Source organism: Pongo pygmaeus, chromosome 9, assembly GCF_028885625.2.
Source record: "Pongo pygmaeus isolate AG05252 chromosome 9, NHGRI_mPonPyg2-v2.0_pri, whole genome shotgun sequence".
In the NCBI taxonomy this organism is placed as follows: domain Eukaryota; kingdom Metazoa; phylum Chordata; class Mammalia; order Primates; family Hominidae; genus Pongo; species Pongo pygmaeus.
Genome location: NC_072382.2, coordinates 134,112,923 through 134,128,096, shown reverse-complemented (window position 1 = coordinate 134,128,096; position 15,174 = coordinate 134,112,923). Strand labels below are relative to the sequence as shown.

At 41.7% G+C, this 15,174-nt stretch overlaps 1 protein-coding gene across 7 annotated transcripts in view; it reads right to left on the bottom strand.

Moving 5' to 3' along the window:
* Positions 1-15,174, bottom strand: part of NTM (neurotrimin) — a 958,823-nt gene that overhangs the window by 26,792 nt on the left and 916,857 nt on the right. For all 7 annotated transcript variants that reach the window (XM_054439510.2, XM_063671630.1, XM_054439513.2 and 4 more), the window contains exon 5: positions 146-280. In XM_054439510.2, coding sequence (XP_054295485.1) covers positions 146-280 — 135 coding nt within the window. The remainder of the gene's footprint in view (positions 1-145; positions 281-15,174) is intronic.

The following is a 15,174-nucleotide window of genomic DNA, read 5'->3' as shown; positions in this document are numbered from 1 at the left end:
CTCCCGAAAGCAGAGTGTGGAAGGTGGTGCTGCATTCTTCCCACCCTGAGTCAGTAGCTGGCTGTGCCAATGGGCTCTGGGTGGTGGCTGTGACAACAGGCCAGCCTCATGCACATGCAGGGCGGGTGGTGGTGAGAACACTTACAGTTCACGGTGACCTTTACTCTCCGTACCACGGGCGCGGCCACGTCATTGGAGGCACTGCACTCGTAGTCCCCTGACTGCTCCCGGGTGATGCCCTGAATTTCCAAGTATTCGTCTTCACTCACAAAGCCAACCGCTGTGGGAAAACCAGTAACATGTGGTGAAATACAAGGAAAAAAAGACCAAACATGTTCACTTAGAAAACAAAGTATAAAATGGTTATGTCTGCAGATAATTTGCCACTTGTAAGTTCAGATTCTGAGGAACTGTATGGATTATCCCTCCTCCGTCTCTTCTACACCTCTGCACCACCAACTTTTCCTTGGCTCCCCAGTGGAACAAGTGAAATGTTTGTGTTCCTAACTGAACAAAGCACAGTGCCTAGAGAATTACTGGTCCCAATAAGTGATTAATAATTAATTTCGACATTTACACTGCCTGTATCTTACCAAGCAGTCGTGCTCTGGGATCTGAGTTAGGCACCTTAACTCTTTCTGATCTCAAGGTATCACTTAGACTGAGCCTTGAATATAAAATTTATGACTGCATCCTTGAGCATAAATGAATTAAAAATGCCACACCAGCAGCTACACACACACACACACACACACACACACACGTGCACCACAAAGGTAGCAGAAACACTAACATAATAAATTTAACTTTCTGTTTTTTGACTCAGACAATTAATTGGACAGGCAGAAATCAACGTGCTAGACTTTGATCTGCTAGAGCTCCTAGGTAGAAGATCCTAAAGACAGACCAGCAATGGGACTCCGCACTTGATGCCTAACTGTAAGCATGTCAGAAATTCATCAGGTGACATGGCTACAAATCCACTCAGTCCCCTAATCATTACGGGACTCATTGTCTTTAGTGAAAAATTATGAGTAATAATAACAACGTTTCACATACCAGACTCTGTGCCTGACGTCTGGCCATGAGCACTCAGTTACTGAAAGACCAAGATATTTAAGGCTAGAGGAGATTTCACAGTTCTCTCCCAGAGGCACCTGAGCCTTAGCTTCCTTGCCAAAATACAATGAAAAACAAAAGTTAGGTCTTACATCCCAAGTTATCCTCCCTTATCTCTTAAATGAGGGTAATTAGAAAGACAGCATCCTAAACCTGGATACCTTTAAAAGGAAATGAGGTGCTAGTAATTAATGATTATTAGCAGTCAACAGGCATAAGTTAAGATTATCCCTAGCAATTGAGAAGCATTTTCCCAAACATAATATACATACAATCCTAATACCTCACAGGGTCACAGGGCTATTTAGACTAACACACGAACATGCCTACATATATATGTACACACACACACACACACACACAAAAGCACTCCGAAACTCTCGTGTGCTGCCCACCTGTTGATTTAGTTATTAATCCTATAATCTGGCTGGAGGCACAGCTTCAGGGGGTGCAGAACTGTATTAACATGAGTGGCTCAAGAAAGGGAACAAAGGAACATTTCTCTCCAGGTCATAAAACCCTTCCATAATGCCACATGTTTCTGCTGGCCCAGAGCACGAAAACAGTAGCTGTAAAAAACCGATACAACAAGGGATGATGTGTGCGGTACATAAGGGATGACTGTATATGTTCCATAACAGTGTTGAAGTCACTGTTTTGTCAAGATAACCACAATAACAATAACAACAGCAACAACAACAAGATCATGGTCTTGTAAACAAGGGCCACTGCCTTGTTCCATTCGATCAGCACTCTTTGGCCATGATAAGTCTGTGCCACTGCCCAGCAGTAGGCCCAACTGGGGCCTCACCTCATACATCTTCATGCCATATGCAAGCTACACTATGTATGTACAGACGGTTTCTTGTCTCTGTTGCATACAGAAGAGGAAAAGAACAGCCTATGTCCATCACAACAAACAAGAAAGAGATATTAAATTCACAAGACAAAGAAGGAACCTGCTCATAAGTAGAAAACATGGCCAAAAAGACCAGGATATGAAGAGGACAAACAACATTAACCCAAATAGACTCACAGTTCCTACCAGTAAGACACTTCTAATGGTCTCAGTAGCCTTTATTAATATTGTTTGATAAGCATCTTTAGGGGAAAGGTACTAACCTTGATTTGAGGATGGGTGGAAGAATTGAGAAGAGCTTTAAATGAAGAATCTGTAATTCCTCTTGTGTTGTCCTTGTTTATTTGCTACCAACCACGGGCTTACATTTGTCAGATCTTCCTCTGCCAGAATGCTATAATTACCGTGCCAAGCATCTCGGAGACCAGTGTCACACTTAATATTCCCATTAATTTTAAATGGTAGTCCTTGGTACATATGTGTGGCAATTGGTGTCATATTTTAATTAGGCTTGCCCTACACCATCTGAAATTAATAATAGCTCGAATTACCAGTGTAATTTATAAATTAACAGTGCCGCAGCATTAGGAAATAAATTAGCTCTGGACAGCTGTTTCTGGATTGAGTTCCAGGGTCGGAGCAGGGACTGATAGGACCTCAGGTCTCCTGGGAAGCTGTGTATTACATCACCAAAGCAGGGAAACAAACAAAAACACAGAGGTTCTCTGGATCTCTTGTGCTCTCCAGCTAAAGTTCATGCATCTGTTTCAATTCCATAATTCAAATATGCTCTTTTGTGGCCACAGCGAGATTTGCAGGGGCCAAGTTGTCATGGACATCCAAATGGAAAGGCCTGTTGGGGGCATGACAGTCCTGGACCGAAAAGCAGTTACACAAACATTAAGGCAGTCAAAATCGAGAACTCATCAGTTTTCTGTGGGGACATGGGTGCCACATTAATTTATGTGTAGTTTTGTATATTTATGTCAGGTGATCTTCTGTAGGAAAGGATGTTGGATGGCTCAAGTTTTGGGGAAGGCATATGGTCTCTACTGATCCAAATTTCTAATTCCAGAGAAAGGAGATTTTTCCTCAAGTCATCCTGCAGGAACAGTGAGGTTTAATCCTACCTTCCTATGTTCCCTGGACCAAATGTGTAATCACAGAGAAACCACAATGACTTCATTGCTCACCAGTTATTACATGTACACTTTTTGATTAAGTTGGGTAAGGCATGTAAAAAGTGACTTGTACATAGTAATATGCTTAATAAATTTAAGCTTTCATTGTCATTATGCTCACTTTTCTCCTCACCCACCTTTTTCTCTACTAGAGGCATATATGGCAGAACCAGAGAGAAAGTTGGTCAGTTTATACATAACAAAATAAACTTTGAACCACCCAAAATCAGGTTCCTAAAGGAGATGCCTCAAACAAGCCAGCCCCGAAAAACACTAAACTGAAATCTGAGTTTCTAGAGTTAATAAATCAAGGAAAAGTTTCGTTTAAAAGCATTTGTGCTGTGGCTATGAAGTGATCAGTGCTTTATCACTGGTGTGAGGAACTTACAAAGCACATTGGGTAAAAAAAAATCAAGCAAGCATAGTTTTTAAAGTGCTGAAGGATATTCTTGGTTAAGAGACATCAGTGGGGAAGAGGCAAACCACTTGATAAAACCCTATGAAAAGAAACTCTTCATGGTCAACAGCTTCTCATTATAAGTCTGCTTTTTCTTTCTGTAAAGAAAATGCATCCTTGGGTGGAAATAACACACTCATCTTCCTGAAATATCCCCTTCATCATGGTCCACTTCTTCAGACACTAGAAATGGCTCCTTATTTTTCTGTCACATCAAACACAAACTCTACTCCCTTATTATCAAAGCCCTCCATAAAGTAGCCCTGATCTATTCACCCAAGTTTATTTTGCACGAGTGCTATGAAGAAGGCAACAGATCATCATCCTAAGAGGCAAAAGTTTGGGATCAGAAAAAGCCAATTCTCTACCCTCTAGTTTCATGATGGGGTAGGTTACCTAACTCCCCTGTACCAGCATATCTTCATCTGCACAATCAGAATAACGTTACCTACTTCCAGGGTTGCCGTGAAAGACAACACATGGAGTGCAGTGGGGACACTGAGGGGCCCAGGAGAAACCTTCTGTAGAACTTAGTCTAAACAACTGGTATAGCACGCCACCACTGCCACTGCCGCAGCTTTCCTGCCAGGCCATGCTAGTTCTCATCCTGGACCAACATCAACATGATTTGTCCTTCACAGTTTTTTTTTTTTTTTTTTTTTTTTGTCACCTAGAAAGCTATGCCCTCTTGGTCTATCTAAGCAAATACCACCTTTCTTTCAAATTTTAACTCTTCCTTGCAAACACCCTATTATGGGTTCAATTGTGTCCTCCCAAAAAAGGTATGTTGAGATCCTAACCATCAGTACCTCAGAGTGTGACTATATTTGGAAATAGGTCTTTACAAAGGTAATTAAGTTAAAACGAGGTATTATGGTAGACCCTATCTAATATGACTGGTGTCCTTATAAAAAGGGATTCAGGCAGACACGCACAGAGAAAGGGTAGTGTGAAGACACACAGGGTGAAGATGACCGTGTGATAAGAGTGATGCTTCTATGAGCCAAGGAACGCCAGGAATTGCCAGTGCATACCAGAAGCCAGGAGAGGCAAGGGAGGGTTCTCCCCTGTCACTGTCAGAGAGAGCATAGACCAACCAATCACTCGATTTTGACTTCTAGCCTCCAGCACTGTACAGTTTTCTTGTTCTAAAGCACCTAGTTTTTTTGTGCCTTGTCACAGTAGCCCTGGGACACTAATACATTCCCTTTTGTCTCCTAACTCTTGGTGCCTCTGGCTGTTCTGCTCTATTGTTGCACATTCAGTTCATCTAGTATTTAAAATCATAAGAGAATTAAAGAGCTTAAAGGGACATGAATGGTTATATAATTCCATAGTTGCTCTGCTATAATCTGCAGTAGAATTCACTAGAGTAGCTGCTTGAAATATAGAATTCTAGGTCCCACTCATACCCACTAAACCAGAATCTCCTGGGATGAGGTGCTTGCATAATCTTCCTAGGAAATTCTGATGAATAGGCAAGTTTGGGAACTAGCGATTTCGCTCAAGCCTCGTATTTTTCTTGTGGGAAACTGAAGCTTAGAAGAGTCTGTGGGCACACATCTGGTCAGTGATGGAGCACACCAGGTCTTCTGACGTCCAATCCACTGCTCCTGCAACTGTAATCGAGTTTTTGAGTAGCTGTCTTGTGCTGCACACAGGGGGCTTCTTTTTCTAATGCGATTGAAGGCCTTTGACAGCAGGAACCAGGTCTTGGACATCTCTGGCTCTCAAGGCAGCTAGGAAACTGGTTTACATAATTTTAAAATTTGTCAACTTCTTATTGACTAACTTCTGGCTGACAGACCCAGAACAACACGTTGAATTCAATGAAAGAAAGTCAGAGACCCCTTGTTGCTCACCAAACCCTCCCGTGGCTCCATTCCCAAAACAACACCATTTACAGTCATAGTTCTTAGCATGATAATTGTATTTCCTGACTTTAGGAAATATCATCACTATTAGTGTTCTAACAGAAAAGATTTTCTTTAAATATGTGATTTTAAAAGGTTTATTGAGTGTTTAGTATAATTTATATTTAGTTTTGGGGCCACTTATTTCCTTAGGAGAAGGCAGCCTTAATTTAAAAGTGTAGATCAATGAAGAAGTATGATTTATCTAACAGAAATTTGTTTTACAGCCAACTTGCTGGAAATACAGCTATTTCATTAAGTGGAATATGACAACCAAAGCAGGGAAATGAAGCAAGCTGGAAATGTGATCACACCTGCCCCCAAATCCCCACAGGGGTTTGGTGTTGTCCAAAGTGCTGAGCTCAGCATTTACAACTAATCGAATGACAGAGACTGTCTTGTGTGCATAACATCCCTTTGGAAAAGAAAATCCCAAATTTCTGACTTCATAGATTGGGCATTAAAAATCTTTATAACTGAAAATAATAATACCCACAGTGATCATTTTTATCATACCCAAGAATAAGCTTGTCAGGAGTACAGCTGTAGCTACTGGAGAGGAGAGGACACAGCTGCCTCCTTGCTTAATATTTTTATGGCATATATACCAGCTGAGATAAAATCTTTGGATGTCAGAAATTGAAAAGGATACAGAACATAGAATCCCAGAATTGGAGAGTTGGAAGGAATCATTTTTAAAATTTAGCCCATATCCCATGACTAGCAGTGACATTCCAGTCCTGTACCAGCTCTGCAGCCACTGCTCTCTCCACCATCTCAGGTTGCATCAGGTGTTCCTGTTAAACCCAGGCTGGCCTCAAGGACAGTTGTATTCCCCCAGGGCCATTATGATGGCTGATGAACATTCAAGGTTTTCTGTTTTGACTGGATGAAGGCATGGTTTTGTTCAGATGCTGGGAGATAAGACAGACAGAGGCAAGACTCCTCTTCCTCAATACCAACACGTGCAAGCCCCAGGAACTGATTTTGAGGTCTGATGAAGAAAGTGGGCTTGGCCAGAAAGGAAAGAAGCTGTTTTCACGAAAGACTTTAGAGGTTTGGCTGTGTCCCTACCCAAATCTCATCTTGCATTGTAGTTCCCATAATCCCCACATGTCATGGGAGGGACCAGGTGGAGATAATTGAATCTTGGGTGTGGTTTCCCCCATCCCATTCTCATGATAGTGAGTTAGTTCTCACAAGATCTGATGGTTTTATAAGGAGCTTCCCACTTTGCTGGGCACTCTTTCTTCTTCCTGCTGCCATGTGAAGAAGGATGTGTTTGTTTCCCCTTCTGCCCTGATTGTAAGTTTCCTGAGGCCTCCCCAGCCCCGAGGAACTGTGAGTCAATTAAACCTCTTTTGTTTATAAATTATCCAGTCTTGGGTATGTCCTTATAGCAGTGTGAGAACAGGCTAATACAGAGGTGAATGGTGCCACTGTGAGTTCTGGTGTCAAGGCCTGCTGATGAACTGGGGAATGCCTTCTTCACACCAGGTCCCCTGAGGACTCAGTGCAGTCCTGGTTGCTGGAAAGCACAGACCAATAAGGCTCAAAAACAGCCCCACTCCAACTGGCAGAACAGGCCATGTGAGAGACTGTCAAAGGGGGTGGCACAAGAAGACGTGTATTTAAGCACGTAACAGGGACTCCAAGAAATACCAGAGCCAGTTCTCAGGTAAAGAGAGGGTCCCAGGCAGACAGATGGGTGCTGAGAGGCACAGTAATATGGAATTAACGCAATCCTGTGCTGCTAAGCTAGACAAGGCTGGGGACATGTGAGCTACCCACATAACCCACACAGCAATATCCGCTGCAACAGGGTGAAACCATCAGTGTTAAAAAGTGTTTCCACAATGTGACAATCATGTCGAATGATCTACATAGGATAGCTTCTGTGGGCCTGATACTAGGCTGGAGCAATGGTTGAAGAGCTGGTAGCAGCTGTAAGCACCACTTCCCCCGGATGCACTGTGGGGCAGTGATGAGCTCTAGTATTTCTGCACTCGAGCCCTATAGACAGTATTATCTGACAGTTCAGTTCTGTGCACTTCAGATTCCTCTTCTATAAAATGGAGAACATAAGATTACCTTATAGTATTATTGTGAGCATTAAATGACTAAATATGGGTAAAGTACTTAGCATATAGGAAGCTCTCAGGAAATCGTAGCTATCATGATCTTTATTTTTACTGCAACCCTAATTAGGCTTTAGCACATTTTAATACACATGATCCTTGATACAAGAACATCTCAACTCAGAAATGAAAAAATAATCAGACCTCTGCTTTGCCAGTAGGAACTTAATAATAATAAATCTTACAAAGGATTCACCACAGATCCTTTAACTAGAAAACTCTACTCTCTTGACTTAAAACAGGATGTGATTGATAAGAAATATAATTTCTCATGATCATTTCTTTTAAAAAAGCAGGTATAGCTGCATAGCCCAGGCAAGAACTGCTGAGAGGTTAAAAAATGTCTCTGGTTTCAGAACTAAAAATAAAAGGATATAAATATATTTTATATCTACATATATATGTAATATACATACATATATATTACACATAGTTCCTTGACATTTCCTTTGGATACAGGTAGCATGGCTGGCAGAAAAGAGAATCTGATGATCTTGCCAAAAATGGGCAAATTTAAAAGATGTTTCATAGGAAAAGTTCTGAAGGGCTCAAACCTATGTTTGCCTGTTGTAACACTGCAGTACGGGCCTCACACAGTTGATAACAAACATAGAGCCCAACTCTGGGAAATGGGACAGCTGAATTGTTCTAAATAGGTGGTTCCCATCATACAAGAGAAAGCATTCTTAAATAGGCCCACACTGGCCACTTGTGAGCTGTGCATAAGTCATAGAGTATGCATATGGCAACATCCCCATGACATTGCCTCTTTGTCAGCTCAGATCCCTAGTTACTTCACCTGAACTTCTTTTATACCTGGGAAACTTATCTCCTCCTTTCTCTCAGGATACCCTTTCTGTTGGATACACAGAAACTGCTTCTTCCTGAGCTCCTCCACCTTGCCATACCTTCTTTTGCACCATGTTCCATTCCTCAAACAACTTCCATGTTCACTATACCCTTTGCATAAGCTAGAAATGCAAATGAATATTATTTTTTGTTTTGTTTTGTTTTTTTGAGACAGAGTCTCGCTCTGTCACCCAGGCTGGAGTGCAGTGGCGCGATTTCAGCTCACTGCAAGCTCCGCCTCCTGGATTCACGATATTCTCCTGCCTCAGCCTCCTGAGTAGCTGGGACTACAGGCGCCTGCCACCACGCCTGGCTAATTTTTTTGTACTTTCAGTAGAGACGGGGTTTCATTGTGTTAGCCAGGATGGTCTCGATCTCCTGACTTCGTGATCCACCCTTCTTGGCCTCCCAAAGTTCTGGGATTACAGGCGTGAGCCACTGTGCCTGGCCATGAATAGTTTTTAAAATAATTCATTAACCAGATTCTTTCATAAAACAATAAACATAGATTCAATAAAAATATTATGCAAACTGGTGCCAACTATAAATTTCATGTGTGTGTGTACACACATATATGTGTCTATCGATATCAACAAAACATTTATCATAGATCCTGACACATATTAAGAACTCATTTGATAGTTGGAACTGAATATGTATATATGGTTGAATATGCATGGCTACGCATATATCAACTGTAACATTTTATAGATATGTAGAAAAAAATTCCCTTAATTTTTTTTGATAGGGAAATCTTCTGGGAATAATAACTAGCTTCATATTAAAGAGAAGCTTCAACTTAAAAGTGTAATTATAAGAAAGTGAACCCTTTGTACTCCACAGAGCCAGGCCCTGTGCAGTTCTGAGGCCGATCCCTTCCCATAACAACATGACGTGAGTTTTCTTTGCAGATGTGGCTTCAGAAGCTGGGCTGGCCCTGGAGTTGGGTGCTCTTCTGCTGTGAGCCTTCTCAGGAGGCCTGTCAGCTCAAATTTGCATGCAGACCCTCTATTACGCGTGATGATATCAAAGTCAGAAAGCACACAGCTGGGTGTTTAGAGTTTGCAGCTTGATGTCTGGGAACTGTGTATTTGCAGTAGTGCAGCTGATGGCTGCTAAAAAAATAAAAATAAAAAAATAAATCAGCTTTTGATTTGTAAACTCAGCCAATTTGATCTGAAAGACATTGATAGGGGATAAATATAGCACTCCGCAGTGTCATATTGCCTCAGTATCTTGGCTGTTTGCTTTCCCTTTTTCTAAATCACTGGAGATATAAGCCAGTACTGAGTGCTGATAACTTTGAAGGAGTTAATTGCTTTCAATTCCTCACCCAGATTAATTTAAGGGAATTCTATTGACTTAAGAGGCTCCTAAAGGGTTAAGGTTCTCCTGACACCATTGTGCTCAGGATCAGATAAGAAGTCACCTTCACTACCTGGATCCCAACAGCCTTGGGAAGTAGGGCAGCCTATGATTTAGCCATCAATATATTTTTTAGGGCAGGGGTTCTTAATCTGAGAATTGTGGAACTGTAACCCCAGGGGTTTTGAACACCAGGAAATAATATTATGCATACGTGCATTGGTGTGTGTTTTCCTTAAGAAGAGATTCTACTCTCTGAAAAGGATGTAAAAGGAGCCCAGGACACACACGGCTTGGTATCCCCCTTGCTATGATCCTCTGGATCATCCCCTAGTGATGGTGCAGAACTAAATCCATGTCAACTCACATGTCTGCCAAGAAAAAGCCCACAAAAATGTAGCTGATGGTAGGGAAAAGAACATCACTCCACGGGGAAGCAGAGCCTTACATATGTTTCATTAAATATTTTGTGGAGGATGGGAAGTGAAATAACTTACAAATAATCCTTTTGTAGAATAGATATATCGATCTGGGGAGTTTTTTTTTTTTCACTAAATGGGGGAAAGTCTTTTCCCACCAAGCGTAAGTTGAAATGCACAGAGGATGCAGGGCTCTGCCCATTCCTGCAGAGGCCCATGCCCACTGGCTGATGAACTAGAGGCTTCTTGCACATGGAAGGAGGAGGGAGGCCAGGCTTTCCCTTTGCAAGCAGCATCCTCAGATGCAGAGCAAAACGCAGGCTTTCCTGAAGAATCCCATTTATTAGTGATGGTATCAAGCAAAACCTCAATGACAAGGGGACCACTTAGGGGACAGAGGGAGTAGAAAACCTGTGGTGGGGTCAAATCTATAGTTAAGACAATCTAATGAATAAATTCAGATCAGATTCTGGGAGAAAACTACAAGGTGCCGGGAATACTAGAGATGGAAGTGCCATCTGTGTATTTTCAATTGGCATGGAGAGGGCAGACACCAGCCCGTGTGCAGAAGCGAATAACTTGGGAAACCACACAATTCTACAGAAGAGCAGGAAGCCTATTGGAGTAGGACTGTTTGGGCCTCAGGAGAAAGGTAGACATGACTGAAAGCCCTTGTATTTGTTACATTTAATTAAAGCCTTTGACTGGAAAAAAATGAATCTTTATAAACAGTTCTCAAAATCTACTGTGCACCATAGCTACTTCCTACCAAATCATCCTGCTGGAAACACGTGTGTGGGCTCTGCCCACTTACTTGTGAATGCCTCGCCCCTCTGTTCTTAGCATTCCACTGCCAGGTGGAATTTTCACCTACATGAAATCTATAAAAAGACAGTGTATGGAAAGGAAAAGAACAGCTGATTTACTCTTTCACTGGGCACGCTACTTCTGTGCCTTTCTACTTCACTTCACATAAAATCTAAACATAGGCACGCACACCTGGGTCTTGGATAGAATGCAATGCATTAAAACAAGCAGACAAACACAGAACTCCTGAATCCTCAGTATGGCAACGTCTCTTAGGAACTGGTAGCCTTGAGGAAATAACTGGGCCTCAGTTCCTTCCTTAGTAAAATGTGGTTGTTTATTTATTACTCAAATACTCATATATTTATTGGGTCTGAAAATTATATGAGAGAAGTTGTGCAAATATATGGAAGACTGATTAACACATGGGAAATAATTTTAAAAATGTTAGAAGGAACAAACTATAGGAAAAGTTTGGGACACTCAATCCTTAAATAACAGCATCACATAAGGCCCACTCCTCTACTACTTGTACCCTCACCAGGTAAATCTATTCTTTTAAATGCCATCTCAGCACTGTAGATGGCCAGCTGTGCTCATGATCTCCAAATCTGCATGGCCATCCTGGAGGACCTGCTGAGCTCCAGGCCCGTAACTGCTGTGGAATGCCTCCTCTGTATGCTTCCCAGACACCGCAGGCTGAATTCACCACCTTGCCCTTACATCTGCTCTCACTCCTGTGTCTGATCTCTCTTGGCAGCACTGTCAAATCCCCATTCTCACAAGATAAAAGTGAGTTACATTGCTTGCTCTCTTTCCCTTATTCCTCACCTTCAATCAACAAACCCTGCTGTTTCCACTCACTTTACAGCTTCCAAATCCATTCTCTTCTTTTCCTCATCATTGTTACTGTCTTAATTCAGGCCCTCATTATCTACTCTGGATTATTACAATATCCTCTTTATGAGTCTCTATGCCTCCCATTTATTCTTTTCTTTATTGCCAAAATAATTGCCAAAAATAAGAGTCAGTCCCACCTCTGCTTAAATCCTACCACTGCTTCACATTGCTCCGTGGCATGGAATGTGAAGGTTCCCATGAGCTGGCTCTTGCCTACTTCTCTGGGTTCTTTATTACCATCTCACTTCCCCCTACACCCACTGGACACACCAGTGAAGTTCCTGAAACACGAGGCATTGTATTGATCTGTGACTGTTTGTCTTCTCTTTTGTCCACCTTCAAATGTCTATGCAGTCTTCAAAACTATCCCAGCAATCACTGCTCTGGGAACCCTTTCATCACATTCAAACTTCCGGGCCTCCTCCCCACCCAGTTTATTATTTTTATTTGTTTCTCTAGCATTGCTAATCACACTGTATTGTTATTTATTTATATATGTTTACCCCACTGGACTCTAATTTCCAAGAGAGCAGTGACTCTTTTATGCACCTCTATATCTCCAATGTCTATAGCAGGTTTAGCACGTAGAAGGGGCCACATGATCATGTGGGCAAAGGTTGAATGAATAAACTAGCTGACTAGAGTTTTGATGGCTGTTCTAGCCTATCATAATTCATTATGATATCATTATATCATATCAATTGTTAATCATATCAACGATTCAGAACACTCTTTGATGACCTTTAAGAAAACAGTGGATGTCTTTTTTTAAGGTTTTTCTTTCTCGTGTGTGTCTGTGTGTGTGTGTGTTTGTGTGTGTGAGAGAGACAGAGTGAGAGAGAGAGAGGGCTGGATTCATGAAGAGATGTCTTAAAATCTCCTAAGGCTAAATAATTTTATTCCATATTTCCTAAGGGGGACTAAAAGAGCCTTCATCAAGCTAGGCCTGGAATTAATAAGAAAAGAGCCAGGTTTGGCCACCTTCACAAATATTCTTAGCTCTTATAGCCAATGTCCCTGCTTCCTTGGCATGCAGTGTGCCCTAATAAAAATTGTCTCAGAGAGCTTTCTTATGTCATCATCAATTAGGTTGAATTTTTTCCTAGCGGAATCAGCCTGGCCATTCAGCTCTGTCTATCTGTAATTAGTAGTGGAATGATTGCAAGGAGTGAGATTAAACTCTCTACCTTCCTGGGACAGGCAAGGAAAAAACTGCCGCCATCACTACAAAATGAGCCTCAACATGCTCCTGTGACTTTCCTGCACCTGCTTGGTCTCAGGACTAAGGGCTTTGCCTACCATTGACAGTGCTGTCCTTCCTGCCTCCTCCTGTCCTCAACTGCTCAATGTAAGTTGCATTAATTCCCATTCCTCTAGACTTCTTCAACCCCAGTAACTCTTCCTTCCCCATAATTCCAAGAGAAAATAAAGGATCATTTTACTGGATCTTGGCGTGAAAAAACTAGCAACCTTAACTGATGAGTTTTAAGTCATTTTTTATTTCGGTTCTAAATCTCAACTTCAGAAGACGAATTTCCACATCTAAGACTTGAATGGCACCTTCCATGTACAGTACAAGAGCAGACAGGAGCTCATGCATCAACCAATGGAGTTAGCAGCTGATAAAAAACTGGGTCGAAGGAATGAGGGGAGGGGAAGGAGAGGAGAGTGTGAGAGAGCCAGAAAGCACAAACAGATGATAAAATTGCACGTGAAACAGAGAAAGCAACCAGAACACACATGATTGCTGAAGGCAATTATTCAGTTGCTTAGGTAAATCAGAAGCTTGCTCCTATGACTACTGTGTTCTCATTAAAGCTCAAAGTCAAAGTCAAACCTTCAGGAGGTGTTAGCCTTAACCATGCTTTCCTATGATGCCTGTGGGGACAGCTAGCCTGCACACCACTGTAGCATCCTATGGTGCTTTGAAGACCCTCGTATCAGCTCCAGTTACCACTCTTCTCCAGGAGACTTCCATAACCAATTCTGTAAAATAGGGTCAGCAAACGTTTTCTGTAAAAGACCAACTAGTATAATACACGTTTTAGGCTTTGCAGGCTGAGCGGCCTCTAGAGCAACTATTAAACTTGCCACTGTAGCACAAAAGCAGTCATAGACAATACATAAATCTGTGAGTGTGGCTTCACTCCAAAAAAACTTTACTTGTGGACAATGAAATTGTGGTTTCATACAATCCTAATGTGTTACAAAATAGTATTCTCCTTTTGATTGATACTCAATTATTTAAAAATGTAAAAAGAAAAAAACCTTACATTTCAGGCCATACAGAAAAGAGGCTGCAGGCTGAATCTGGCCCATGGGCTGTAGTTTGCTGACCTCTCCTGTAGAAGCGTAAATCTCCAGTCATCTATGATTTCCTGTAGTCTCACACTCGCTGTTTCATATAACCCTTCATTGGACTGCACTCCACATCCTCCCCACCCTTTTGCAGTTCTTCCATTCTGCACTCAAGAACCTCTTCTGCATCATCAGCGCTCCCTGACAGCATCCAATTCTTGGAGAGATGCCTCCACCTCACTCTCATACTCAGGCAGGGACATGGGCTGTCCTGGAGACGTGTCCTGTCAAGTGGGGGCTACCCAATTTTTAAATACCACACATTTTTTTTGTTGGTTGGTGTCTTTGTTTTCCAATTAAACTTCTGAGTTTGCTCCATCTTTTTCAAACCTTACATCTTTAAGGCTCATATTATCTAAATAATTACACCCCTGCCTCTTCCTCTTCCATCACATTTCTGTTCTCTATTGACTTCCTGGTTATTATATTTTTCTATTCAATAAAAACCTTTGCTTCTTAGAGTCTCCATCTGCATCCTCACCCCTACCATTATTCTCTGTGACCTCCTTGTCCAGAAATACAATCCATCAAAAACCGGCCCCTCATATTCTTGATCTTATCTCCGTGACTTTTTGCTCTGCTGTCTTCAGTGACCTACTCCACATTCACACCTGAAACTTGTCAGAAACTGAACCACCTCTGAAGGCATTAATTTAAGCATCTCACTCTGTCCATAACTTCCTACCTTTTTAAAATCTTTGTTCAGTGGCTTGAGGGAACAATTATATTTCTTCACCAAGGCTTTAAATCCCCCAATCCAACATTTTTCAGGTTTTTTTTCACTTTTGCATCCCTTTCGATAAAATTTA